Source organism: Mastigoproctus giganteus, chromosome 14 (genome assembly GCF_048544385.1).
Source record: "Mastigoproctus giganteus isolate SK-2022 chromosome 14, ASM4854438v1, whole genome shotgun sequence".
Taxonomy (NCBI): Eukaryota; Metazoa; Arthropoda; class Arachnida; order Uropygi; family Thelyphonidae; genus Mastigoproctus; species Mastigoproctus giganteus.
The window spans coordinates 95,758,439-95,785,791 of record NC_143588.1 but is presented as its reverse complement, the minus strand read 5'-3'; the positions used below and the strand labels follow the sequence as shown (position 1 = coordinate 95,785,791).

General features: G+C 38.3%; 1 protein-coding gene across 2 annotated transcripts in view; it reads right to left on the bottom strand.

Annotated features, from left to right (window-relative positions):
• LOC150075403 (EARP-interacting protein homolog) overlaps window positions 1–27,353 on the bottom strand; it is a 95,453-nt gene that overhangs the window by 45,129 nt on the left and 22,971 nt on the right. Inside the window, exons 1-2 of one of the 2 annotated variants that reach the window (XM_090389263.1) lie at window positions 16,292–16,402; window positions 13,173–13,266 (exon numbers count right to left, since the gene is read on the bottom strand). In XM_090389263.1, the coding sequence (XP_090245389.1) occupies window positions 13,173–13,214 (42 nt within the window). In that variant the 5' untranslated portion in view covers window positions 13,215–13,266; window positions 16,292–16,402. Of the gene's footprint in view, window positions 1–13,172; window positions 13,267–16,291; window positions 16,403–27,353 lie in introns of those variants that run through there. The other variant, XM_090389264.1, reaches the window with a different exon arrangement.

Sequence of the window (27,353 nt, the reverse complement as noted above, 5' to 3'; positions counted from 1 at the left end):
GTATCATTTAACTTTGTTAATTGGTAAGGGAATAAAGTTAAATTTGTGCTTTATATCTTTAAAGTGGGGGTCCATTTTATTTTGTTGGGAGAACCCTGGGTTAGGTTCTGTGCTATTGAACTTGTGCTTGTTTGAGACCATAAAAATTGTGACTCCGAGGCGTGCAGTTCGTGACTTTTAAAGAGAGCAGAAGGTACACGAAATCTAGATGCTGCAGAAGAGATTGTGCTTAGCAGCAATGAAGAGGAAGAAAATTAAATGAACATACATTATCTGACATATAAGTATCACAGTTTGTAAGGTAAGACATTTGTTCAGTTATTACTATTTAAGTTACTACTATTATAAAAATAAAGTTAAAATATTAAGTTATTACTACTATAAATATTAAGTTTCTGATAGTTAGTAAAAAAAAAAAAAACAAAGGTGTATTTTGTTAGCTTCTAGAATGTAGCCCCTCCTTTTTGTACTGGTTCTTAGTCCAGTATAACATGGTTTCGCATTACACGAGATTTTGTAGGAACCAAACTACCATGTTATACAAGGGTTATCTGTATAACAATTTTTGCATGACACTGAAAAAAATTACAAAAATTAATAAATAATTTTTATTAATATTATATAATGGTAATAGCATTAGCCAACATGATTTTTACCGCCAAGAACTTAAATGCTGTTTTTAACCAATTTTTTATGCATAGATTTTGAAAATCACCATGATAGTTTCATTCATGTCACAGTTATTAAATATAGAGGGATTCGTGTTTTACCAAAATATGCCAAATTTGCATTATCTAGCCAGTAATGTGACATACTGATTTATTTTTGCAGATATAATCTAATTCTCTTAATTTTAGCAATCGATTCTGGTCTCAGTTTTCCTGTGATAAACATAATCAGAGTTCTACCTATAGTTCTTAGGTTCAAATTCCGATGCAACAATTTACAATTGTGGAAATTGTTGTTCCATGGCATTTTTGTTGAGGATTTTTGTAGGCTATGCCAAGGTTTTCTAAGTATTAACTGTTCGTGACATGTTCCCGGGGTTGTAAATCTATTCTCCAAACATATAATAGAACGTATAATATTTTTTACACTTGTATTACAAACTTAAATTACAGTCGGACCTCTCTTTAACAAACTTCTATATAGTGAAATTTTCTATGTAGTGAATTTTTTTGATTTCCCCCTGGTCATTAAATTGAAAATAGTTTCCGTATAACGAAGAAAATTTCCATATAACAAAATGATTTCAAGAGACCTGGGTCCACAATGTTTGCACCTCTAGCCTTTAGGAAATAAAGCTGATGCTGTAGAAAGCAATAGAGCTAAAAGGATTAAACATTAATCCTTTTAGCTTTTAATAGCTAAAAGCATTAATTCCACGAATTAAGAACTAAAACATTTTACAATTTAATGGTGCCTGTAAAACCCTGCAGGAGGAAACTGGCCGACCACAGCGTGGGATAGAAAAGATGGAAGGTTCTGGGAGAGGCCTTTTCCCAGCAGGGGGTCAGCAATGGCTAAAAAGAAGTAAAACCTATACAACTTAGCATTAGCATTAATAGAGACATACGATGCAAGAAAGCAAGCTTATACAGCATCAACCAAAAAAAAAAAAAAAAAAACTCCTATTTCACCCCTCCATTCATTCCAAATGCCTGTCCAGCTCAGCCTTAAATTTATTTAGGCCATCAACTTCCACAACAAAAGATGGAAGTCTGTTCCACCAACCAACTACCCGCCAGCTAAAGGCCAATTTCCGCACATCTATTCTACAACTGTCTTTCCTCAATTTGAGTCTGTGCTAGCAAAATTCCTATGTATCATTGATAAGACTCCATGACCTGCCCTGTTCAGCAAACTTCATATTTGACTGCACAATTACCCCCAGTTCTTTTCTACTTCCCTGAGTATAGTACCACACAGTTAGTACGTTTCTCTTGGGTTATTGCTACTATATGCAGTACCTGATGTCCTTCCTGATGAGGTAGAACATGCAATGAAGAAAATGAAGAATCAGAAAGCCCCAGGGGAAGATGAAGTTACTGTAGAGTTGTTAAAATTGGGAGGAAGAGACATGGCACAAAAACTGGCAAGACTTCACAAAACATTAGAAAAGGTGTATGCCTAAGGAGTGGAATAATGCAATCATAGTTTTGCTGCATAAGAAAGGAGATAAATCAGAAATTGGAAATTATAGACCAATTAGCTTGTTATATCACATCTACAAATTATTTACAAGAGTCATTGCTAACAGATTAGAAAGAATACTTGATGAGAATCAACCGAAAGAGCAAGCTGGCTTTAGGAAAGGATTCTCAACTATGGATAACCTTCACATAATGTCACAGCTAATGGAGAAAGCAAATGAATATAAAACACCATTATGCCTGGCATTTGTGGATTATGAAAAGGCATTTGACTCCATACAGCATAAGGCAATGTTTCGGACACTGGAAAAACAAGGCATTGATACCCCATATATTATGATTTTGAAGAAAATATATGAGAGTGCTACCTCCTTTATTAGACTAGACAAAGACAGCAGTAAATTTAAAATTGAGAAGGAGTTCGACAAAGAGACACAATATCTCCAAAGTTGTTTACTGCTGCCCTTGAGAAGATTAGACTGGTCGCAGAAAGGAGTCAATGTGAATGGAATACCTAAACCATTTACAATTTGCAGATGACATTGTGGCCATAAGCCACAATCCCAAAGAACTAGAGGAAAATCTTAATCAGTTATGCAGAGTTAGTAAGGATTTTGGACTAAAGATAAATATTGCTATAACAAAATAATGATGAACAAGTATGCCATAGAAAGGGATATAATGATTGAAGGAGCAGTAATTGAAAAGGTGGAGTCATATACTTATCTGGGACAAGTCATCAGCTATAATAATGATAAAGGACTGGAAGTAAAGAGAAGAATAAATTTTGGATGGATAGCATTCAGGAAATATAGTCACATACTGATGAGCAATATCTCAATTTGTCTGAAACGTAAAATAATGAACCAACGTATACTACCACCATGACTTATGGAAGTGAGACTTGGACACTCACCAAAAGAATGGAAGACAAGCTGAGAACAACACTTCGTTTGTTTTTGTTTTGTTTGTTTGTTAGGAGCATTAGCAACTAAGGCCATATTCCTCCGGGGATATGCGGTGGTCATTCCCTGATCTTTCCACATCCTCCGTATTTGGTGGTGACGGGCTCGAACCCCGGTCTAATCAAGAAGCGTGTGCTATGCACTGCTGCTCCTGCCCACATGACTACGGAGGCACCTGAGAATAACACAGCGAAGAATGGAACAGATTATATTGGGAATCAGACTGTTAGATAAGAGAAACACATGGATTAGGCAGCAAACTCAAGTAAAGGACATTCTTATCAAAATTAAAGAATTAAAGGGTCTTGGGCAGGACACATAGCTCGAAGACATGACGGACTAGGAGAATAACAGAATGGTACCCACGGGGAGCTAGAAGAAAACCTGGAAGACAATGACGGAGATGGACAGATGAAATTCATCAGTTTGTGAGTAGTAAATGGATGGCTATTGCACAAAATAGAAGGAACTGAAAAGTTGCTGGAAAGGCCTTCATCCTACAGTGGATTGAAAATGGCTGATGATGATGATGATGCAGTACTTTGCATTTGTCAGTGTTAAACTTCAGTTGCCACTATTCAGCCCATTTGCCCAACTCATCTAGATTCAGTTGGAGTAGCATACTGTCTTTACTGTCATTAACAACCCTGCCAACCTTTGTATCATCTGCAAACTTGGACATTAAACTTGATATACCTTCATCAATATCATTGATAAATATACAAAACAAAAATGGGCCCAACACTGAACTCTGGGGAACTCCACTAATAACATTTGTCCATGAAGAGCGGTGTCCATTGATTACCACTCTCTGTCGTCTCCTACTCAACCATCCATTTATCCATTGTAGCAATTTACCCTTAATGCCATACCTCTCCAATTTGTACAGCAGTCTTCCCTGTGCAACAGTATCAAAAGCTTTCCTGAAATCCAAGTATATGATATCAAAATTATTTTTGGCATTCAGTTCCTTTGTAACCACATCATAGTATCCAATCAAATTGGTCAGACAAGACCTCCCTTTAACAAACCCATGCTGTGCCTTAACTATTACTGCAGTCTTGTCTAGATGATCCTGCAATGCTTCTTTAACCAGTGATTCCATTATTTTCCCTAGAACACAAGTTAAACTAACAGGTCTATAGTTACCTGTGTCACCCTTTGAAACCCCTTCGTGAATTGGTGATACATTTGCACACCTCCAATCCATGGGGACCTCCCCGGAGTCCAAGGAAGCTCTCATAATTATGGCTAAGTGTTTGCTTACTTCCTTTGTTGCCTCCTTTAATATAACTGGATTGATCCCATCCACCCCATGTGCCTTTTTTTTTTTAACTTCAATAATTTCTCCTCCACTTTGCTCTCATTTATTACAAAATCACTTAGCTCCCTGTTAGAGTTTGATAAACTTCTGGCACTCCCCTCATTGAATAACTCCTCGTGTGTGAATGTAAATGCCAAATATTCATTCAGTTTATCAGCTACCTGAGCATGATCACCAATAGTCAATCCATCTATGTTAAGTGGCCCAATCTGATTCATCCCTTTCCTTCTAGAGTTTACATAAGTAAAGAACTCTTTGCTGTTTTTCTTTGCATTCTTTGCCAAGGATTTCTTGTAATCTGCCTAACCTCCTTTGTGACTTGATTACAGACTAGTTTATATCTGCCATAGGTTTTAGTGTCACCTGATACTTTATATGCATTCCATACATTTTTCTTCTCTGCCACAAACCTCATTAGTTCATCTGACATCCATTTAGGCCTAAACCTTGAACAGTATTTCTTAGTTGAAATGAAAAGCCTAGTAGCCTCCAAAATTAAGTCCCTGAAGGCTTCCCATTTAGAATTCAAAGTTGGTAACATCATCAGTTGATCCCACTGTACAGAATTTAAAAACTGTCTGAGACACCTGTACCTTTACTAAAGCAAAAGCCCTTCCCTTTACCCTTGATGATAGTTATATCCTTAAGTAATTCCCACATCAGTACATTGTGATCACTGTCACCCAATGGTTCCTTTATCTGCAAATTCTTAATGCATGAATAATCACTGCTGATAATCAGATCAAGAGTATTACTCCCTCTGGTTGTCTCATGAACATGTTGCTGTAGAAAACAGTCATCCAATAAATCCACAACAGTCTTGCTAATGTGTGAGTGACCAATCCACAAGTGCCAGTCAATATCTGGAAAGTTAAAATCCCCCATTATAAGACATTCTGATTTACTGGCCCACTATTTCTGTGCACAAATGCTCATTATACTCATCAGATTCATTAGGTCTATAACACACCTTATCTCATTTTCACTTTCTCAGTGCTTATGTCACACCAAACAGACTCAACATTGCATTGTCCACCAAATCAACTGGATGCACTTCCTTAGATTTTATGTGTTTCTTAACTAACAGCATAACTCCTCCTCCCTTCCCGTCCTGTCTATCCTTTCTGTACACATTGTACTCCCCAAATTCCAATTCTGCACTGCTTATGTCTGTGTGACACCACGTCTCTGATATCCCAACAATATCTGCCTTTGATGTCTTGATTAGCACTTCAAGCTCATCAAATTTATTAACTATACTCCTAGCATTGGTGTACCTGCAAGTATACATGCACCTGTTTCTACTCTTAGTTACCGTAACACAGCCCATGTATTTATTTGTTCCACTATGACTCCCAGCAGTCTTGGAAATCTCCACTGCCTTGCTTTCCAGGCTGCTGCTGCTCATTCTAATAGAAGCAGTGCAAGAATCACTTTTGCCTCTGCCTGCGGCTACTGTTAACCTTTAACTTATACACTATGATGCCAAGAAATCCTGCTGGTCAGCTGTCCACAGCCATCAGCAAAGATTAAGGCATATTTGGGATGCAGGCATTGGCTCTGCTCAACCTATTTTCTACAGTAGGCATCCTATTAGAGAATTAGGAGAGAGTGATTTTCCTTTATCTTGGAAATTCATCTGTTGTTTCCAAGAAATGAATCATTGACACTCACGAAATTTCACCTGTCTCTGTTTACATGCTAGCTACAAGTGGTCCCTAATTTCAGCTTTGTTTTAACTGCTGTGCAAGTAACCTTACAGTCTATGAGGAAATCCTTGTGTAGTGTGAAAAAGTGGAAGTGCTTAATAGTGTAGATCGGAGTGTTAAAAAAAGAAAAAGAAATTGCTTTAAAATTTGGAATTCCTGCCAGTAGTGTGTCAACCATTCTGAAAAACTTTTTCGATTTTCAAAATGTTTGAGGAAACGATACCCAGTTGGAAGCGTGCAAAATTATGCCTTTGGGAAGATGCAGATGAAGCAGTTTTTAAGTGGATGAAGTTGATTTGAGACCAAAACATTCCAATATCAGGGTTATTAATAAAAGAAAAGGCTACGGAATATGCATCTTTTCTGGGGCACGAAACATTCCAAGCCAGTTCTGGTTGGCTGGACAAATTTAAAGAGCACCACAGCTTAAGCTTACTCGAAAAAGTTATTTCTGATGAAAGTGAAGTTGCAATCAAAGAAGACTAAACCCATTGGAAAGGAAAAGTTTTGAAAAAAATTATACGGGACTACGAGTCCAAAGACATATTCAACATTGATGAAACAGGTCTGTTTCTTAAATGTTTGCCGAACAAGACAGACTTTTAAAGGTAATAAATGTGTAGGTGGAACAGTAAGAAGAGAATTACACTCTTGGTTGCAAATATGGCTGGTAATGAAAAACTGAAGCTTTTGGTAATAGGCAAAAGTAAACAACCCCAATGTTTCAAAGGAGTAAAGTCATTACAGTTGGACTATAACTACAACAAAAAATCTTGAATGACAAGCGAAATTTTCGGGCAGAGGATTTTCAATTTCAATAGAAAGATGATGAAAGAGAACAGAAAAATTGCGTTGATTGTCTACAACTGCCCTGCCCACCTTCACTGGGTAATTTTGAAATTTACAAGTGTGAAGCTTGTTTTCTTCCTTGTTTTCTACAAGTTTACAAGCCATGACTGCAGAAAATGGAACAAGGCATTATGAAGAATTTGAAAATGTACTATCAAAGGCTCATACTGAAAAAAAAAATTATACTGAGAATAGAAATCAACCAGCCTATAGATTCTGTTATAGATTTGTGGATGTGCATGTCAGAGTTGGTGAAAGTGTAGAGTCAAGATGTGATGGAAACGATGATTAAGAATTGTTTCCCAAAACCAGGTTTTGCTAAAATGCTAATTAACAGTGATGAAAGGGATGAACTACTAGAAGACATTGAGAAATCTTGGGAAGAGTCCCAAGCGAGATTTGATCAGTGGAGAATTTGTTGTTGACGAATTTTTAAGAGTTGATAATGATGTCATAGTAGCTGAACATCCAAGTGACTCCAATATTTTGGGGCATATTTAAAGAACTAGTGACAATATCGACGATGAGTTGGATGAAAATAAGAGCTATATTAAACCTTCCAAACAAATGAAAATTTATCTGAGTATTTAAAGTTTAAACAAATGCGAACATTTTTATTAACAGTGTACAGTAGAGCACACAACAAAAAATAACAAATATTTTATGACATAATTCCTAAAACTGTATTAATATATTGTGGGCATGAAGTAAGTAGCCATTTCTTAATATGTATGCATTAGTAAATTGTTTTAAAATGTTATAAAATTTATTCATTCCCACTTCTTTCCCACCTTTTACTATATTTCTAAATTTACAGTATTTTTCATTGTTGAAAAGGTCATATTTCTTTAAAACGAAATTTCTGTATAATGAATTTTTTCAAGGTTACCATCGATTTTGTTATATAGAGGTCCAATGTATATATCCTTTTATTTTGACATTAAACGTTGGTACATCTTTTAATCTACATGTGATAGAGACATTTTATGGCGATTTTCGGAATCAGCGTGTTCATTTCCTCCAGAATGACATTTTCATTGAGGAGGTATGAAAATTTTTTTTTTTGTTGGCTAGTGTAATCCTTCAATGTTTTAATGAGAACTGTTGCTGCATAATTTTGTGCACAATTACACTAATGGTTCATTGTTAGATGTGGCTGACAGGCCATGAAACAAATTTGTATTAAAATAAAAAATACTTTTCATAATATAAACTATTTATGAGTGGCTGCATGCAGGTATTTTATCCCGTGCACATCCCTTGCAGCAGCATGCCTTGCAGCAGATGAAAGAAATCAAGCTTTCTTTCAGTATCAGCAAAAAAAAAAAATAAAATAAAATAAATAAGAGGAAGAATCCCATCAGCATTCAGCTTATTCAAACCATTCAAGGCCTTATACACTTCAATCAGATCACCTCACAGGTGCCTAGTGTCCAGATGCTGCAATTTGCAGAACTTAAGCCTTTCTTGGTAACAGCAACCTTTTGTTCCACTCACCAATCTCGTTGTCCATCTTTTTACTCGTTCCAGCAGCTCTACCTCATTCCTAAAATGAAGCCTCGAGACATGTATGCAGTACTCAAGGTGTGGCCTGACCATTGCCTTTTACAAGGAGATAATCACCTCTTTTTTTTTTTTTTTTTTTTTATGTAAACCCCAAACACGAGAGGTATTAGAACCTATAGTACTTAGTACCGTGCTTGAGTTGGAGGTTGAGAAGATGAAAGAAGATATTTGTTGATATTGGACTTGAAATTCTGTAGACTAATTAATTAGGAAATACGTACGAAGGAAGGTTGTTCCAGAAAATGGCAGTTGAATGAATAAACGAGGAAGTTGAAAAGTTGGTTCTGTGAGTTTGAAGTTGAACAGTAAATGGATGTTGGCTGCACTTGTTTGGACTGTTTTGAAAGAGAGCAGGAATTATAGAAGCCAATTCAGAAGAAGAGTGCCCAGGGAAACATCTGTAGAAGAGGAAGTATAGATGTATTGTTTCTGCAGCAGAAACAGTACATCTATGAGACAGTGAGTGGAGAGACTCTGTTAAAGATGAATCATTAATTAACCTAACTGCCCTCTTCTGAATGGAATCAAGAAGCCTGAGAGAGGTTTTGGGGGCACCAACCCAGATGTGGGAACAATATTCCATGGTAGGGCAGTTTTGCAATTTGTACAGAGCGAACAGCTGTTTGGAAGAAAAGTAACACTGAGTGCGAAAGAGAAAACCAAGTTTTTTAGATGCAGAGGAAGCAATATTTGTAATGTGCTTGTGCCAAGAGAGATTAGAAGTCAGGGTAATCCCCAAAAGAGATATATCATTTTGCCTAGAAATCGGAGTGTCGCCAAAGATAAGCATAGGAGCAGAAGAATCCTTTTTGCGAGATATAAGACAAGACTGAGTTTTAGAAGGATTGAAATCAACTAAGTTGTCTTTACCCCACTGGAGAATTACCTGAAGATCCGCATTTAAGAAATTGGTAGCAGATTTTCGAGAAGTTGAAACTGATTGAGCAGGACAAGGTTTCTCAAAATGGAAAGTGGAATGCAATGTGCTATCATCGGCAAAACTATGGATAGGATTTCCAGTCAATGGAAGAAGGTCATTAATATACAAGAGGAAAAGAGTGGGGGAAAGAACTGAACCATAGGGGACACCGGCATTAGTGGAGAAGTTAGATGACAGAGAGCCATCTACCATCGCCCTCAGTGAGCGATCAGAGAGAAAACTGGATAACCAATTACAAAAAACAGATGGCAAACCATAAGAGGAAAGTTTGTTTAGAAGACCATTATGCCAAACACAATTGAAAGCCTTTGAGATATCAAGAGCAATTACTTGTGTTTCACTGAACCTTTCCATTGAATTAATCCATAAATGGGTAACATAAGCCAGAATATCACCAGTGGATTAACACTGGCAGAATCCATACTGGCAATCATTAATCAGACAGAAGGTGTCTAGGTAGTTTAAGAGTTGGCAGTTAATTGATTTCTCCATTACTTTAGGAAGAGTAGAAGTAATTGCAATGGGACGATAATTGGATGTGAGGGATTTGTCACTGTTTTTAGGAACTGGCTGGATATGAGCAAATTTCCAAGCAGAAGGAAAAACACCTTTGTAATAAAAAAGTGAAAAAAGGCGGCAAAGAATAGGAGTAAGTTCAGGAGCACAGATTTTGAGAACAAGTGGAGAAATACCATCGGGACCTGGAGCTTTTTTAGCATCAAGATTCATCAAAATCCTTCTGACATCCTTTTGACGGAAGACCACAGGAAGCATTGAATGGAGCGTGATGGGAATGGAGGGAGGGGTTTTACCAAGATCATTAATACATGAGTTGGAAGAAAAATGGGATGCTAGCAGGTCAGATTTATCCTTGGCTGAAGTGACAACAAAACCATCTGGTTTGGACAGAGTTGGGCAAAAGTTGTGGCCAATAGCTTTGGCAAGAGACCAGAATGCTCTGCTACCATTAGGGCAAGAAGCAAGTTTTCTACTCTTAGCCTGTTCAAACTCTAGTTTGGACTGATTAATAACTGCTTTACAATTCTTGCGAGCTTTGGTGTAGGCAGAAAATGAAGCTGAAGAATTAGAAACAAGCCAATTACAATATGCAACATTCTTCTCTTGAACAGCCTTGGCACATTTATTGGAAAACCAAGGTTTAGATATAGGACGAGATTTTAAGGTAGAGTGTGGGATAAAGGATTCGATTCCTGCAAGAATAATTTCACTGACACGATCTGAGCAAACGTTGACATCAGAAGTTTTGAAACAGTAATCCGACCAAGGAAATGAAAAAAGGAAATCTCGCAGGTCATCCCATTTTGCATTCTTGTAATGCCAAACAACACGAGGTTGGGAATAGCCATGAGATAAAGGCTCCATTGGAGAAGAGACAATCACCAAGTTGTGATCTGAAGTGCCTAAACGACCTCTCACTTCGACTGTGTACTTAGAAGGGTTGTTTGTGAGAAACAGATCAAGCGTTTTGGCTATATGATTAGGGTTGTCCAGTATTCTTATAGGTAAATGAACAATCTGTGCAAGGTCATTAGTAATTGCAAACGCCACAGCATCTCGACCAGCTGGGTCGGTGTGACTAGAAAACGGAAGCCAGCTGGAGTTGTGAACATTAAAATCACCAAGGAAAATTTCCTCACTCTTAGGAAAGTTGGACTGGAGAGAGTCAAGTTGCAAAGAGAGGAAGTCAAAGAGCTCCAAGTGATTAGTGCAGTAGGGAGAACGGTAGACAACAGATGAATTTGACACAATGAGGTAGAGAGATTTTAAGCCAGAAAAGATCGAAGAAAGGAGATTCCAAATTACCAAGTCTCTTACAGGGAATATCAGAACAGACATATGCACAAGTACCACCTTTGAGGCGAAAGGAATCATACAGCGAATAATTTGGGCATCTGAGATGAGCAGTAGTTGAATCAACCGATAACTGAGATTCTGTCAGAAAAAGTACATGGGGTTTGGCAGACTGCAAGTGGAAATGGACATCGTTGAGATTAGAATTGAGACCACGTATATTTGTGAAATGAATTAGGAAGTGTTTGAGAGGTTTAGATCTTTTCACAGATAAGCTTGCTCTATTAGTTTGACAATTCATGGTGTATTCAATAGTAAGAAAACGTTGGTGAGACATGCTGTATGAAGTAATGAAATTTTTGTATATGGCGTACACATGGTAAGAATATACCCAAATTCTTGACATAACGTGGCCTCGACAATGTCCCCCGTGCGCGCGCGCACACACTACTCAGACTCCCTCCAGTCACTATCTGGCAGAGTAGAGGTAGCAAGATTATACACTAGCTGATCTGGAAGCCTCCTAGAGAGTTACCAATAGGTTCGGTCTGGTGTACTAACTAGCGGCTGGTCTGTGAACACCGATTTAAAGCTGTACCCTGGAAATGTAAGGAATAATGGATCTCGGCACGATGTTCATCATAACCTCAAAAGTCATCAATCATACTGCATGATGGAAGATATGGGTTGACCGGAACTTAGCTCTAGAGACTAAACACGGGTTCCACCACTTCAAGCCTCCAATAAGCAAAGTGTTGGTATTGCACCAGTTGATGAGAGTCATCTACCACCTAGTACTGCCTGGTAACATAGAGGGGTGGCATTCCTCCGTGTGGCGTGGGCACCACATCTCAACCCCTGCTTACGTTGGTTCACCCACCATGTACTTGTGCATGGAGGTTATACTCAGGATTACTAACAGTCCCACCATCGTGAAGGTGCAAGCAGAGGATTTCGCTGTCACAGACCGTCCGGACTTCGCCGAAATTGGGTCCACTTTACTTGAGTGTCACCCGAATATCAGTTCCATCAGCGTTTTAGACTCCCAGGTAGGAAGTACAGCTTGTCTGGAATATCTGAGAGAATGTCTGTGACAACCTCAAGGACCGTGCCCTGCTAGCAAAATTCCTGTATATCATTAACAAGACTCCATGAGCTGCTCTAGCTGCCTGTCTGCACTGCTCAGAAAACTTCATATCTAACTGCACAATTACTCCTAGGACTTTTTTCATAGTGGGAATATTTCCTGAAAAGAGTATGCACCAAGGTTTACAATACCTGAAATTATTATCTACCCATAAGGATTGTAAGTTTCTAATTGGAAGTTGTCCTTCCAAACACCACTTGGCTGCTCATTCAGATTCAATACATTTTTTTGCCATTCAACACAAAAGTCACTGATTGAGGCTATCTGTTGTCTGATGAAAGAACTAAACAGCTCTGAAACTGGCCAAAAGAGTGCCTTAAAGTTTTTAATAAAGATTTCACCTACTAGTGATGTTATTTGATTAAAGATGATATTAGTTGCTTTAGGTTGGCTCGTAGATGAAAGAATCATGAATCATTTATAAGACCTAAGCTCTGTCACTGTCATAGGAGGAATGTAGTCCCCAGGCACTAATGGCACAAAATTTTAATGCACAATAGTGTTATTTTCTAAAAGAGGTTAAATCATGCATATACAATATAATGTAGTGTTTCTTCAGCAAACTGTTATTTTCTGCATTAGTCATCATGTCTCTCCTACACCTCAAATAAAGCATTATGTTGTTACTTATATAGTATTTTTATGTATTTGTTCCTTTTAATTTGTGACTAAGCTGGCTGTGAACTATATTAATTCAATGTTATTACTTGAAATTCCAGTCCATATATTATAGGCGCTTCTTCCTCCATTCTGTTTGTGCCAGCTACTCATTGAACTTATTGCCTGTTCACATCTTCAATGCTAATAAAAAAAAGATCAAATAAATTCATTAAGATCAAATCAATTATTTATAATGCTTATTAAACATTAAAAATTAATGTTTGTATTATGTACTTATGAATACACTAATGTTATACTGTGAGAGGTTTATTTAATGTGAATTATGACAACGAGGTTCACTCATGTTGGTAAAAGTGAGGGAATTGGTTTTGCAAACGTATTTGAATCAGTGATCTACAAAAATTTTTACAAATTCTCTTTGGATTATTGACAAGGAATTCAAAAGCATTTGTACACAGCCAGAGTTTAGAGAAATAGGGCTGATCACAAACAAATGTAGACTCATAAGAATGCTGCAAGGGTAACTGGAGTCCATTTCCACAACTTGCAATTTAGCATTCAGGATAGTCTACAGAAATATGTTTCTAGTTTAAATAAAGAAAATTAGGGCTAAGTTTATGCTTAGACAAATTAGGCAATTGTACGAGGTGATTTTACCCATATTCTTCAGGACCTCATACATCATAATTGGACACTCTCCATCTAGTTTCTAAGCAATGCAGTTTGCACCTTCCAAGAAAGTTCCTGTAAGGACAATGATTACCAATGCTCTTTACCAATCTGGTACTTCTTTCAATCCTTGATAGAACTTCTGTCTTCTTTTAGGTGTAGTTTCCAGACTTGAAGAATACGAAATCCCAAATGTGGTCTCATTATTGTCTTATACTGAGGAATAAGAACATCCTTTTCTCTATTTGTACAGGCCTGACAAATTATTCAAATAGCTATGTGCCTTCTAGGTTGTCTGTTTATGCTGCGTAATAAACTTGGTATCTGATTGTACTATTACTTTAAGCCTTTAACATCCTGAACCATCTTTAACCCATCCTCTCTTAGTCTAAGTTTGTTTGTTGTTGTTTGTTATTTGGTTTTTAGGAGCATTAGCAACTAAGGCCATATTGCTCCAGGATATGTGGTGGTCATTCCCTGACCTTTCCGCATCCTCTGTATTCGGTGGTGCTTAGTCTAAGTAGCTCCTGGGTTTCTGTTTGCCAAGTACAAGACCTTACAGTTAGAAGCAGTAAACCTTGAATGGGTTGAGCACGCTGAATTCTGATGGGATCCTTCCACTTGTTCAGATTCAATAGATGTGCAGAAATTTGCCTTTAGCCAGCGGGTGGTTAATTGCTGGAACAAACTTCCATCTGTTGTGGAAGTTGATAGGTTTAATAAATTTAAGGAGGAACTGGACAGGCATTTGGAGGGAATGGTGTGATTTTTTTTTTGGCTGATGCTGCATAAGCTCATACACTTGCTTTCTTGCATCATATGCCACTACTACTACCTTAATTACTATTATAGTTATGAATAATCAGGAACATAAAAACAATTACTTTGTAATACAGTACTTTTAATATTATGTTGTTTTTAGTTTAGTCAAAAAAACAGCCTGAAATTAATGTTTTTTGAGTATCACTTTTTTGCAGGAAGGGGTATATATTTTGTATGGGGCCTACAAATTGTTTAAATACATATGAATGATATGTATTGACATCATAAAGAAAACTTTATGATGTCATAAAGTTTTGAGACATTTGCCAAAATGTCTTAAAAGACATTTTGGCAAATGTCAAGAAAGAGAAAATGGAAACTCTACTGGCGACTTTCTCTTAAGTTCTACACTATATTACAGGTCAACAGCTTGAAAATCTCATTGCATAATGTTTATCTCTCTCTCTCTCATTGGCTTCTGCTGATCATGATGTGACTAACAACATTGTCAAAGTGCCATCACTGATAACTACTATAAATTAAACTTTATGTGACAAACTTGCAGGTTATTTTATTAAAAATGTTTTGGAAATTTTAACTTTACTTAATAACATCCTAAATGTTTAATTAAAAACTACTAATTATCTCATTTTAGGTAACCTGACCTCATTTAATAAGGTAAGATTTTTAATTTCATTTCTATTTAATAAAGTTAGATCTTTTGGTAACTTAAATCTTATTTAATAGGGTTAGGTACCAAAAATAAGTAAATTGGTGGTTAGTTTTTAAATGAGCATTTAGAAAATGTAATGCTATCAAATAAGCTTAGGTTTCTTATAAAGGGTTATAGAAAAACTTGGATGTCTGTTATGTAAAGTTTGATTTATGGTATTTGTCAGTAATGACACTTTGATTGACAACAGTTGCCAGTCAAGATATTATTATTATTAGCCATATGGTGCAAGGAAGCATGAGGCTTATGCTGCACCAGCCAAAAAATAAAAAATAAAATTCTGGGTTACCCTGAGTGAGTGAGAGAGAGAGTCAGAAGCAGAAGGAAATCACCAAGAAAGAGAAGAATGATATCCGGCTCAGGACCCAGGGTGTGCCAAGCCCATACTCACCTGATGTGAGCCCCTGAGGTTATATTGGATACTCATCCATTTGGAAAAATTCTGAAACAGTAATGTTGGCAAAGAGATTAAAAAAAAAAAGAAAACAAAAAAAGGAACATTTTAAAATACATACAACGTAAGCAATTTGAAAATATTTCTCACTGGAACTTTTCTTCTATTGGTAATTGCAACTGTACCTCTTGCGGCATTAAACTATTGTAATCATAAAGGCAGTATTTTATTTATTAATTTTTTAAATTTTGAATATTTTTTTTTTCAAGTCAGCAATATTATGATTACTTTAAAAATAAACTGTGAATAGATTTTTACCCAGCCTGTTTATGTTTTTATTCTGGTCGGTTTTTAATGTTAACACAATCAATTAACATTCATGTTCAAAAATCAGACCTGTTCTGATAGCTAGCACCAGGAGAGAGAGAAAAAAAATCGGTAATACTAGGATCATTAACTATATTGCTAAAATTTAAAAACAAATTATTAATAAATCGAATTTACACATTACTTTTTCTTTTCGCAAATTATTACTACTATGCTGTTCAGGTGTGGTGATGAAGGCTTTCAGGTCAGTAAAAAGGTGTGCATAATTCTCAGGCTATACGAAACCAACATTTACAACTGAATATAAAACTATATTTTACATTCATGTTGCATTCTGAGAAAGTTTTATGGCATTTATTTTAACCCTTTCTTTCTTTTTTCCACAATCTCATATGATGAACTTCGACATCACAGCGTGAAGAACACCTGTTAATAACGGTAACATTAATAAATTAACTACTAGATGGCGGAACAATAGACTGGTCGGTAACATTTCTGTGATAATAAGAGCCTTAAATAGCCCAAGTAGCACACTCCACATAAAGTACGTTTCAAAACGTCCGTCTCACAAAAAGAAAACAGGATTTGAACGCGTGTATGTATGCTAATTATTGAAGACCTAAAGTCAAGCAGAAATTATCAAATTTCTTTTTAAATTGCTTCAAACTGATAGTTTGGAGAGGTGGACAGACTAATAGCTTAATTGCAGCAGAAGGCAGGGGAAAATGGGTTTGTGGATTTCAGTGGGCAATTAAGCAGCCTAGAAAGCAAGGTGTATGATGGTCTATTGTGGGCTCATATGAGACCAGCAATTATACAGACAGATGGAAGTCGATAGCTTAAATAAATTTAAGGAAGCACTGGACATTTAGAGGGAATGGTTGTGTGAATTTTTTTTTTTTTTTTTGGCTGATGCTACATAAGCTTTCTTTCTTGCATCACATGCCTCGATTACTACTATTACTGCTACTACTACTACTCCCTGTTTCAATTTCCAAAAGTTTTTTGTATCTTAAAACCTTAATATCTCTGTTTCTAAATTCCTTAACTTTTGCCGATATGCTATACGTCCACATTATACTGTTTATTACGTGAGAAAATTTCCTTGATCGCATTTTCAGATTTTCCACTGTCCTGAAAAAACTACTGCAATTTTCAGAGGTTTGAAAGTTTTTCCTCTAGTATAGAGGAAAAGATGTCAGAAAAGATGACGGTGTCCCATTGATCTTTTATCCATGAGACATGCGTTTTAGCCCAAGCAAGTCGCTTTTTCCTCATTTGTTGGGTCTATAAAGGTTTCTTCTTGGGCCGTTAGGCGTGCAGACCACATTCCCAAAGCCGTCTTTGGATAAAAAAAAATTTGATAATAGGGTTCCCTAAAATGACTACATCTACCCATATATTTACTTGTCTGTAAATTGTGTGTTTTCTCTGGTCGATTTGCCTGTTTGCTGGACGAAAAAACCTCAATTTATGGGCGTAATAAACTTTGCTATCTACGCTTGAGATCGACTAACTTAGCCATGGAGTGAAATAAGTACACTACAGTTCGTCGAATCATCGACGAACTGTAGTGGGCCTTTTCTACCCTTTGTGCGGAGTATGGTGACGATACTACCGTGATGCCGCGCAGACTATCGTCTTAACAATCGTCTTTGGATAGTTGGTGCACTTTTTTCAACACCAAAGGCCATCTGAAAGTCCAGTTTTAGATCAGGAGCACTGGTATGTCGATTACGAAGGCATACCCGTTTCAAATATCGATCTTGAGAAGGCGTAGTCACTCTCTTACAATTTAATCCAGGTCTTCTCTTCACATCACCGATTTCACTCTTTAATTTCAGCACCCGGGATACTGTTGACTGGTGGTAGCCTATTTTATCAGCGATAGCACGCGTAGAAAGCCCTTCCTTGGACAGAGCAACAGATACACTTTTTTCCTTGGTGTCAACTGAACATATGGGGCCGTGCTTACACCTCCTCAAAACAGGATACTAATGAGCGTGTGTACCCTTCCAACGCCGTATTTATAGAAACGGCTGATGCATTAGAAGCGTTATCTGAAGCAATACCTCTGCTTTGCGACAAACAAAATAACTGTAATTAAAGAATATCTTATATGTTTCACTACAAATGTTACTTTTTTTTTAAAGTGATGCAGTTTTATTGCCCGCCGCTGCATATCCAGCAAACTTATCGAAGAATATAAGCATTTAGAGGTGCAATATATACTAACTCTTCACAGCCTTAGTCGCTTTGGCGCTTAACACACACACCCAACTAAATGCTGAAGAAACAAAGATGAGTAGGAGTCTACTTTAGGCCAAATGACTATGAACAGAAAAATGGACAACTATATGAACAAATATAAGTGAACTAGCAAATTGTAATGCATTATGAGGAACTTTAACTTTGGAAGTCTTGGATTAGCAGCTCTCTCAGTAAAAGATATTTATCGACTTTCTGGATGACAGGTAACAAGAAAAAACAACATTCTTACTTTGATTATCAGAAGTGAATTATCATTTATTAAGAATCTTTCGGTAAAGATACTGTTACTGGCAGCAGTGGTCATAGCGTATTGGTGTGGGATTTATTCAAAGAAATAAGAACTTCCAAGGATAAAGGGAATGATTACAAATTATTGTAATGAAATTACTCTGCGGGTTAGGCACGCTAAGACAGATTAAGAGAAGCGTTTGACTAAGAGTGCAAAGAAAAGCAGCAAGGAATTCTCTGCATATGTTAACACTAGAAGAAAAGTGTTGACTCACATTGGTCGAGGGGATATAAATAGCATAACTATTGTGTTATTATTGAACAGAATGCTGATAAACTGAATAGTTGGCATCTACGTTCACATAAGAAGAAGTTTTTAAATATCGGGCGCACAGAAATATGCTAATACTGATTGGGATTCAAATTATTTTTTATTAGCAGAAAATAAGGTGGACGGAAAAAAACAAATGCTGAAGCCAGAAATGAACAAAGGACTGATGGAATCTATCTAATTATATTAAAAGTTGCAAAATAGGTTATAAAAACATTGGACATAATAATCAGAGCCTCACGAGATTCAGGTAAACTCACTACAAATTGATCACTATTAATAATAAGTTACTAACTAAAATTCATACAAACTACCCACTTCCACAACGTTAGTTGTGGAAGTGGGTAGTTTGTATGAATTTAAAGACGGTTTAGACAATTATTGGCAGCAATGGGCAAATGAAGTAGGTTTCGTGTTTTCTTTTTCGGCTGTTGGTGTTTTGTCGAAAGAAGAGTCTTCGAGGCAAAAGATATGAAGCCTATATTCAGCTATTTCAAAGCAAAAAATCAAAATGCGGCTGTAAACACGCTAGATATTCCCAGTGAATTGTCATCTTTGTCTGAGGCAGACTACCTTGCTAGCAGCTTTGAAGAAATTTACAAAACAGATACAGCAGATGACGGGACGGAAGGTAACGAAAATTTTCCTCTCAACTACATTGATACCCTAACAGTATTTGAAATAAACCAAGCAGAATTATTGAGCACAATCCATAGTATGAAAAAGGATCTCACACGAGGCCCGGACGGTATCCCTACTGTCTTATGGAAAAAATGTGGAACTACACTTATAAAGCCATTACTTCACTTAATAAAACTGGTATTTGAGAGTGGAATCTATCCAGTTCAACTGAAAAAGGCCATTGTTACCCCTCTTTACAAAAAAGGAGACCCATCCTCACCCAACAATTACAGACCAGTTTGTCAATTGAATACACTCTCAAAGATAATTGAATCCATTGTAATGAAGCAGCTATTTAACTTTATGAAACTTAATTTGTCAGATTACTCTCACGGATTTATCAAGGGTCGTTCCACCTGCACAGATATGATCTCGTTTGTTTCGAACATATCCCAGGCGCTTGACGAAGGAAAACAAGTCGACTCCATCTTCCTTGACTTAAGCAAAGCCTTCGACAAGGTAGTCCATCAGAGACTAATCAACAAACTGCATCACTATGGTCTCAGAGGACAAGCACTAAACTGGATTGAAAACTACTTGGAAGGTAGAGAAATGTCCGTGACATTTAAAGGTCAAACCTCATATCCTTTCAGTCCTGAAATTGGTGTCCCACAGGGTTCATCCTTAGGCCCGCTATTATTTCTTATCTACATCAACGACCTGCCAAGCACCCTTGGAGCCTACCAAATCAAGATCAACGTATTTGCAGACGACATAAAAATCTATAAAGTAATTCGCAGTACCAATGACTGCATCATCCTAAACGAAGCTCTTCAACGAGTTATTCAGTGGCTGAAGGAGAACAAAATGGCAGTCAATGAAAACAAGTGTGAGCTGATGAGCTTTGCTAATGCACACAAGAAAAACAAACTTAATTTTTCTTATTGTATCAACAACAAGGCAATCAAAAAAGTTAGTACAGCCAAAAATTTAGGTATCTTTATTAAAGAATCATTTTCCTTTGATGTCCATGTCTCTAACATTGTAAAGGCAGCTAGCAAAAAACTAGGTTTCCTGAAAAGAATTAACCGAGACTTCAATCAGTTGGCACTTTTCATCTTTCTTTACAAAATCTATGTTAGGCCAGCCCTAGAATTTGCCTCACAGGTCTGGTCCCCACATGTTGCGTACCAAAAATTAGAAATTGAAAATATTCAAAAGAGAGCAATCCAGTACGTTTGCTTTAAAAGTGGCCTTGAATACTATGAGAAATCCTACCAAGAGTGGTGTGTATTCTTTGGACTCGAAACGCTGGAAAAAAGAAGAGATAAAGCCGATTTACTCCTACTTAACCAACTAATAAATGGTACCCTGAATTGCCCTCATCTCGTCTCACAAATAAATTTCAACGCTCCGACAAGAGCGCTAAGAAACCATCCACTACTGAAACCATCCTATGCGAGAACAAATTATGGATACTACAACTTCTACAACAGGACTGCAAGATCAATGAACAAAGCAAATATTGAGATATTTGGTACCCCCGGACACTTCAAGAGGCAACTGAAATTGCTAACCTCATCCGGTACCTGACTTAAAATAGACTCTTCTTTTAAGTTCTAAGACTCTGATTGTGTGTGAAGAAATACCAGTGCTCTGCCTGTTCACTTAAATAGGACGGATGAGTCCTTTTATTTATTTAGTTTATTTTATCTGTACATATACTTTTTTCTTTACTTTGGGAAATGTATACTCCAAGCTTTTTGAAGCTATGTAATAATTCTTTGTAGCTGCACCCTCAGGCACGTTGTTTGCTGTTTTGTAGCTGTTAATAATAACAATAACAATAACAATAACAATAACAATAACAATAAGCTTTGCTTCTTTGTATTGTTTCCAATATTAATATTAATTGTAAAGAGAGGCTATAAAGTTCTCTGCACTTTTAAAAATTAATAACTCTAAAACTATGGTCACATAGAAAAAACAATTTAAGCGTTGTAAAACTATACACGTAATTTTTTTTTTTTTTTTTTTTGAACAGTAAAATAATTAGTTCAAAATTGAACTGCTAGAAGGCTCAGTGATTTATTCACTCCAATAAACAGATTAGCTTTCTCGTTAGTTTTAAAAATCAATGTCTCTGGGATCAAAAAATTCAACTGACTGCTCGTTGAGGTCTTCGCCGTCAAGATTAAAAGCGTGAATCGGTGTTCCTAACTTAAGTAACCAGTCCAGGGATCCATGTCCAGGTCTAATCAAGTTCGTTTTAAAGTGCTAACTAAAGAAAAACACTTTTAATTAAACTCCATTACAAGAATGGCAGAACATTATTGCTGCCCTCAGAGTGCATCAAAAATAGACAAATATCTCAGACGCTTCTTTGTATGAGAAGAAGCATAATAAATATTGTAAGACATTTTGAGGAAAGCTGCCTAACTCATAAACCTAGAAGTGGTCTTTTGTCCGCATCGCAAGAAGTGATTCAAAGAACTGATGAGATGCAAGAAAAACAATTCTTCCAGATTTGAAAGAAAGAAGCAATCAGTCCGGAAGTGGAGAACGTTCCATCGGAAAGTTTGAAGGCAGGTGTGGAGAACAGAATGCCCAGTCTTCATTGCTTATTAGAAAATACCGGAGACATACGGAAGTTTACGTTCAGTTATTTATCTAAAAATTAGTCACTTTGTGTACCCAGTGCTCAAATTTCGAAGTAACCTTTGTATTGTTTATAAAATATCTGCATAATATCAAGTTATTATTTAAAAAAAAAAAAAAACTATTATATTAGGGTCACCTAGAAAGTTAGGTTCAACTGACCATGTGTATTGTGGTCGATTTGCCTGCTTTGCAGAACGAAAAGCCTGTTATTTCCGGGAAAATAACCTTGCTCTCTACGTCTGAGACCGACTAACTCAGCCATGGAGTGAAAAAAAGCCCATAAAAGTTCCTCACGTCATCGACGGGATTCGAACCTGTACCTGTTCCACCGTGGGGGGGGGGGGCTAGAACGGTGAGGATACAACTGTGCTCCCGCGCAGATTAATTTTTAAAAATGGGAAACCATTTTGTAACTACTCTGGACATCTGGATCCTGGACATTCACTAAATAGCGCGAAAGATGACTTTGACAGTGACGTGCATACTAGTCGGCACCAGATATGCCAGTATGGGTATCTCGGAAATTACAATCCAGCTGGAGTTTTCATGTACGTCTGTGTGTCGGGTGTATCGAAATTGGTCCAATGAAACAGCATCAAGCCAACAGCAATATCATGGTCGGGAAGAATCCGTTGATGCAGGAAGCCACCATGACAGATAAATTATGAGTTTATTGTGTGCAGTGCATGGTAACAGAAATGTTGCAAGCAGACAATGAACAATGCAAGACAACAGTAGTAACCAAACACGCATTTCAGAATATTTATCTCTTTATGCCTTATCGCAAATGGAGTATCGCAGCTGATGACCGATCCTGTCCACTCCTGTCAGCAAAAAACACGAAAGAACGATTACAGAAGTGTCGAAACTATAAATTTTGGGGCCCTGCCTGATTGCCAAACGGCCCCACTTCATCATTAACCAAAACAGATATCGAACTCCCTAACTGCTCAGGTTCCCCCACGGTTGAGGACCTGAGAGTGTGGAGTTTCGTCACTGGATTACACTGGGCTCAAAGACACCAACATTGGACAGTGGCTTGAAACACGTTACCTGCTCTGACAGTCTGTGAGGATAGCATGATAGTTGTAAACACTATCTATCCCATAGTGGAGGAAAAGGCCCAGGTTCGAATCCCGTCAATGACGTCAGGAACTATTTTCACTCGGGTGACTGAGTTAATCGTTGTCAGATGTGAATGTCAAGGTTCACCTCGGTGCCCCAAAAATTCAGGTTTCTCCTCCAGCAAAACAGGCAGATTGACCAGGGAACACATGCAATTTATGAACATACTAGAAATGGTCAGATGTGGTTCTCGAGTAGACCAAATATACACTGAGGGGACAGAAATCATGGGATACCTGCCCAGTAACGAGTAGGCCCACTTTCGCTTGGATAAGGCAGCAACACGAGGCATTGAGTCCATTAGTTCACGACAGCATTCCACAGGTATTTCCATCCACGCTTGCTGCACCGGTCCACAATTCTATTATATTCCTGGGTGGAGGAGACAAAGCTCAAACGGAACTTTCCCCAACACCCCAAAGATGCTCCACAGCGATCATGTCCGATGAACGGGGAGGCAATTCCACTGTGGTAAAATCTGTGGATGCTCTTCGAACCATGTTCTACTCACCACGGCTCTGTGGCAGGCGCATTATCCTGCTGGAAGAGTCCATTGCCATGTGGGTGCACGATGACCATGAAGGGATGCAGATGGTCTGCAAGGATGGACACGTAACAGGGACCGTTCAGAGATGCGTCTAGACTACCAGAGGTCCCAACGTGCACCAGTTGAACACATCCCAGACCATTATAGACCCACCTAACTGAACAGTTCCTTGTTCACATGACGGGTGCAGAGCTTCGTGCAGTTTCCGCCAGATACGCACCTCCCGTCCGCTCGAAATAACTGCAAATGGGATTCATTGGGTCAAGAGTACCATCTCCAATCATCCACGGTCCGGTGACGATGATCTTTTTCCCAGTAGAGGCGTAGAGTCCTGTGTCATGGTGTTAGCAATGGGACTCTAGTGGGTCGGCAGCTACCATAACCTATTGCAGCTAATCATCGCCTCATAGTCTTGGTGGAGACGTTTCTGGCACCTCCTTCGTTTAAGTTAGTGGTGATTTGTGTCACTGTCGTTCTCCGGTTGGTTGAAACAATGCGAGACAGACGTCGACGGCTTCGCTTATCCATCACCTTTCTCCGCCCACAGCGCTGTCCACGATGAGATGTTATTCCGGAAATGGAGTATTCCTAATACAGTCTTTAAACTGTCGAACGGGAACAGTGCAATTTCTGTACCACCTCGGCGATAAAGTTACCCACGCGTGTTGGGCACATACTATCATCCCATGAAGAGATGCTGATCCCTCTTTCAAAGTCGTTTCACTAAGGACGTTCATCCATACTGACATTGAATTACCGTATACATGAATGCAGTCATACAGTGCACCTATGTACCTGTCAAGTGGTCGGTTCGTCCATTAATCTGTAAAGAGTCTTATAATGGGAGATTTTAATTTCCCAGATATTGACTGGAATTTGGGGGTTGGTCACTAACACACTAGCAAGGCTTTTGTGGATTTATTGGATGATTGTTTTCTACATCAGCATGTTCGGGAGGCAACTAGAGGGAGGAATACTCTTGATTTGATTATCAGCAGTGATTCTTCATGCATTAAGAATCTGCAGATAAATGAACCACTAGGTGGCAGTGATCACAGTGTGCTGAAGTGGGATTTACTCAAAGAGGTAACTACCATTAGGGGTAAAGGGAAGGGTTATTGCTTTCGTAAAGGCGACTATGATGGTCTGAGACAGTATTTAAATTCTATACAGTGGGACCAACTGATGATGTTACCAACAGCAAATGCAAAATGGGAAGCATTCAAAGAACTTATCTTAGAAGCTACTGGGCTTTACATACCAACTAAGAAATATTGTTCAAGGTTTAGGCCTAAATGGATGTCAGATGAACTAATGAGGCATATGGCAGAGAAGAAACGTGCATGGGATACATACAAATTAACACATGACACAGAAGCCTATGATAGATACAAGTTGATCTGTAACCAAGTTACAGAGGAGGTTAGGCAGGCGAAAGCAGATTACGAGAAATCTTTGGCAAGGGATGCAAAGAAAAACAGCAAAGAGTTCTTTACTTATGTAAACTCTAGAAGGAAGGGGATGAATCAGATCGGTCCACTTGATATCGATGGGTCAACTGTTGATGATCCTGCTCAGATAGCTAACAAACTAAATGAATGTTTTGCATCGACATTCACACGTGAGGAGTTATTTAGCGAGGGGAATGCCAGAGGTGTATTCAAATCTGACAGTAAGCTAGATAATCTTGTAATAACTGAGAGTAAAGTGGAGGAGAAATTGTTGAAGATAAACACAAGAAAGGCACCCGGGGTGGATGGGATCTATCCAGTTATATTAAAGGAGGCAGCAAAGGAAGTAAGCAAACCCTTAGCCATAATTATGAGAGCTTCCTTGGACTCAGGGGAGGTACCCACAGACTGGAGATGTGCAAATGTGACCCCAATTCACAAAGGAGGATCAAAGGCTGACACAAGCAATTATAGACCAGTGAGTTTAACTTCTGTTCCAGGAAAATTAATGGAGGCACTAGTTGAAGAAGCACTGCAGGATCATTTAGACAAAACTTCAGTTATAGCTCGGACACAGCATGGTTTTGTTAAGGGAAAGTCTTGCCTGACCAATTTGATTGGATACTATGATGCAGTCACAAAGGAACTGGATGCAGGGAATAACTTTGATATTATATACTTGGATCTTAGAAAGGCTTTTGATACTGTTGCACATGGAAGACTGCTGCACAAATTGGAGCAGTGTGACATTGGAGACAAATTGCTGCTGTAGATAAAGGAGTGGCTGAGGGGGGAAGACAGAGAGTGGTAATCAATGGACACTGCTCGTCGTGGACTAATGTTATTAGTGGAGTCCCTCAGGGCTCAGTGTTGGGTCCATTATTGTTTTCTGTATTTATAAATGATATTGATGATGGTATATCAAGCTTAATGTCGAAGTTTGCAGACGATACAAAGGTAGGCAGGGTTGTCAAGGACACTACTGACACTATGCTGCTGCAACAGGATCTGGAAAAGTTGAGCAGATGTGCTGAGAGGTGGCAAATGAAGTTTAACATTGACAAATGTAAAGTACTATACATGGGAAACAGCAACCCCAGAGCAACGTATCAACTCTGTGGTACTACAATGACAGTGGTAGAGAATGAAAGGGACCTGGGGGTGGTTGTGCAGGCAGATATGAAGTTCTCTGAGCAGTGTAGACGGGCTGCAAGAGTAGCTCATGGTGTATTGTCATTGATATATAGGAATTTTTCTAGCAGGGATAAGGAGGTGATTATTCCCTTGTATCAGGCAATGGTCAGGCCACACCTAGAGTATAGGTCTGTATACAGGTCTGGAGGCCTCATTTCAAGAAGGATGTAGAGCTGCTGGAATGAGTACAGAGAAGGGCAACAAGATTAGTGAATGGAACAAAGGGGTGCTGTTATGAAGAAAGGCTTAAGTTTTGCAAATTACAGTGTCTGGAGACTAGGCACCAGCGAGGTGATCTGATAGAGGTGTATAAAGCCTCGAATGGTTTGAGCATGCTCAATGCTGATGGGATTCTTCCTCTCGCTCAGAATAATCACCTGAGAAGGCATAAATTCAAATTGAGGAAAGACAGATGTAGGATAGACGTGCGGAAATTTGCGTTTAGTCAGCGGGTGGTTGGTTGGTGGAACAGACTTCCATCCCTTGTCGTGGAAGTTGATAGCCTAAATAAGTTTAAGGCTCAGCTGGACAGATATTTCGAACGAACAGAGAGGCGAAGTGGAAGTGGTTTTTTTTTTTTTTTTTTTTTTGGCTGATGCTGCATAAGCTTGCTTTCTTGCATCAAATGCCTCTACTAATGCTAATGCTAATGCTAATTAACGAGAGGGGTGATAGCATCGTGTTGCCCAGGAACCCTAGGCGCTACGCACTGCTGCTCCTGCCCCAAGTGGGCAGGAGCAGCAGTGCGTAGCACACGCTTCTTGATTAGACCGGGATTCGAGCCCGTGAGCCCCCAAATACGGAGGATGCGGAAAGGTCAGGGAATGGCCACCGCATATCCCCGTAGCAATATGGCCTTAGTTACTAATGCTCCTAAAAACCAAATAACAACAACGACAAGAATAACAGCAGCCCAGGAACCCACTATCCCACGAATTCAGTCCTGTCAGTGT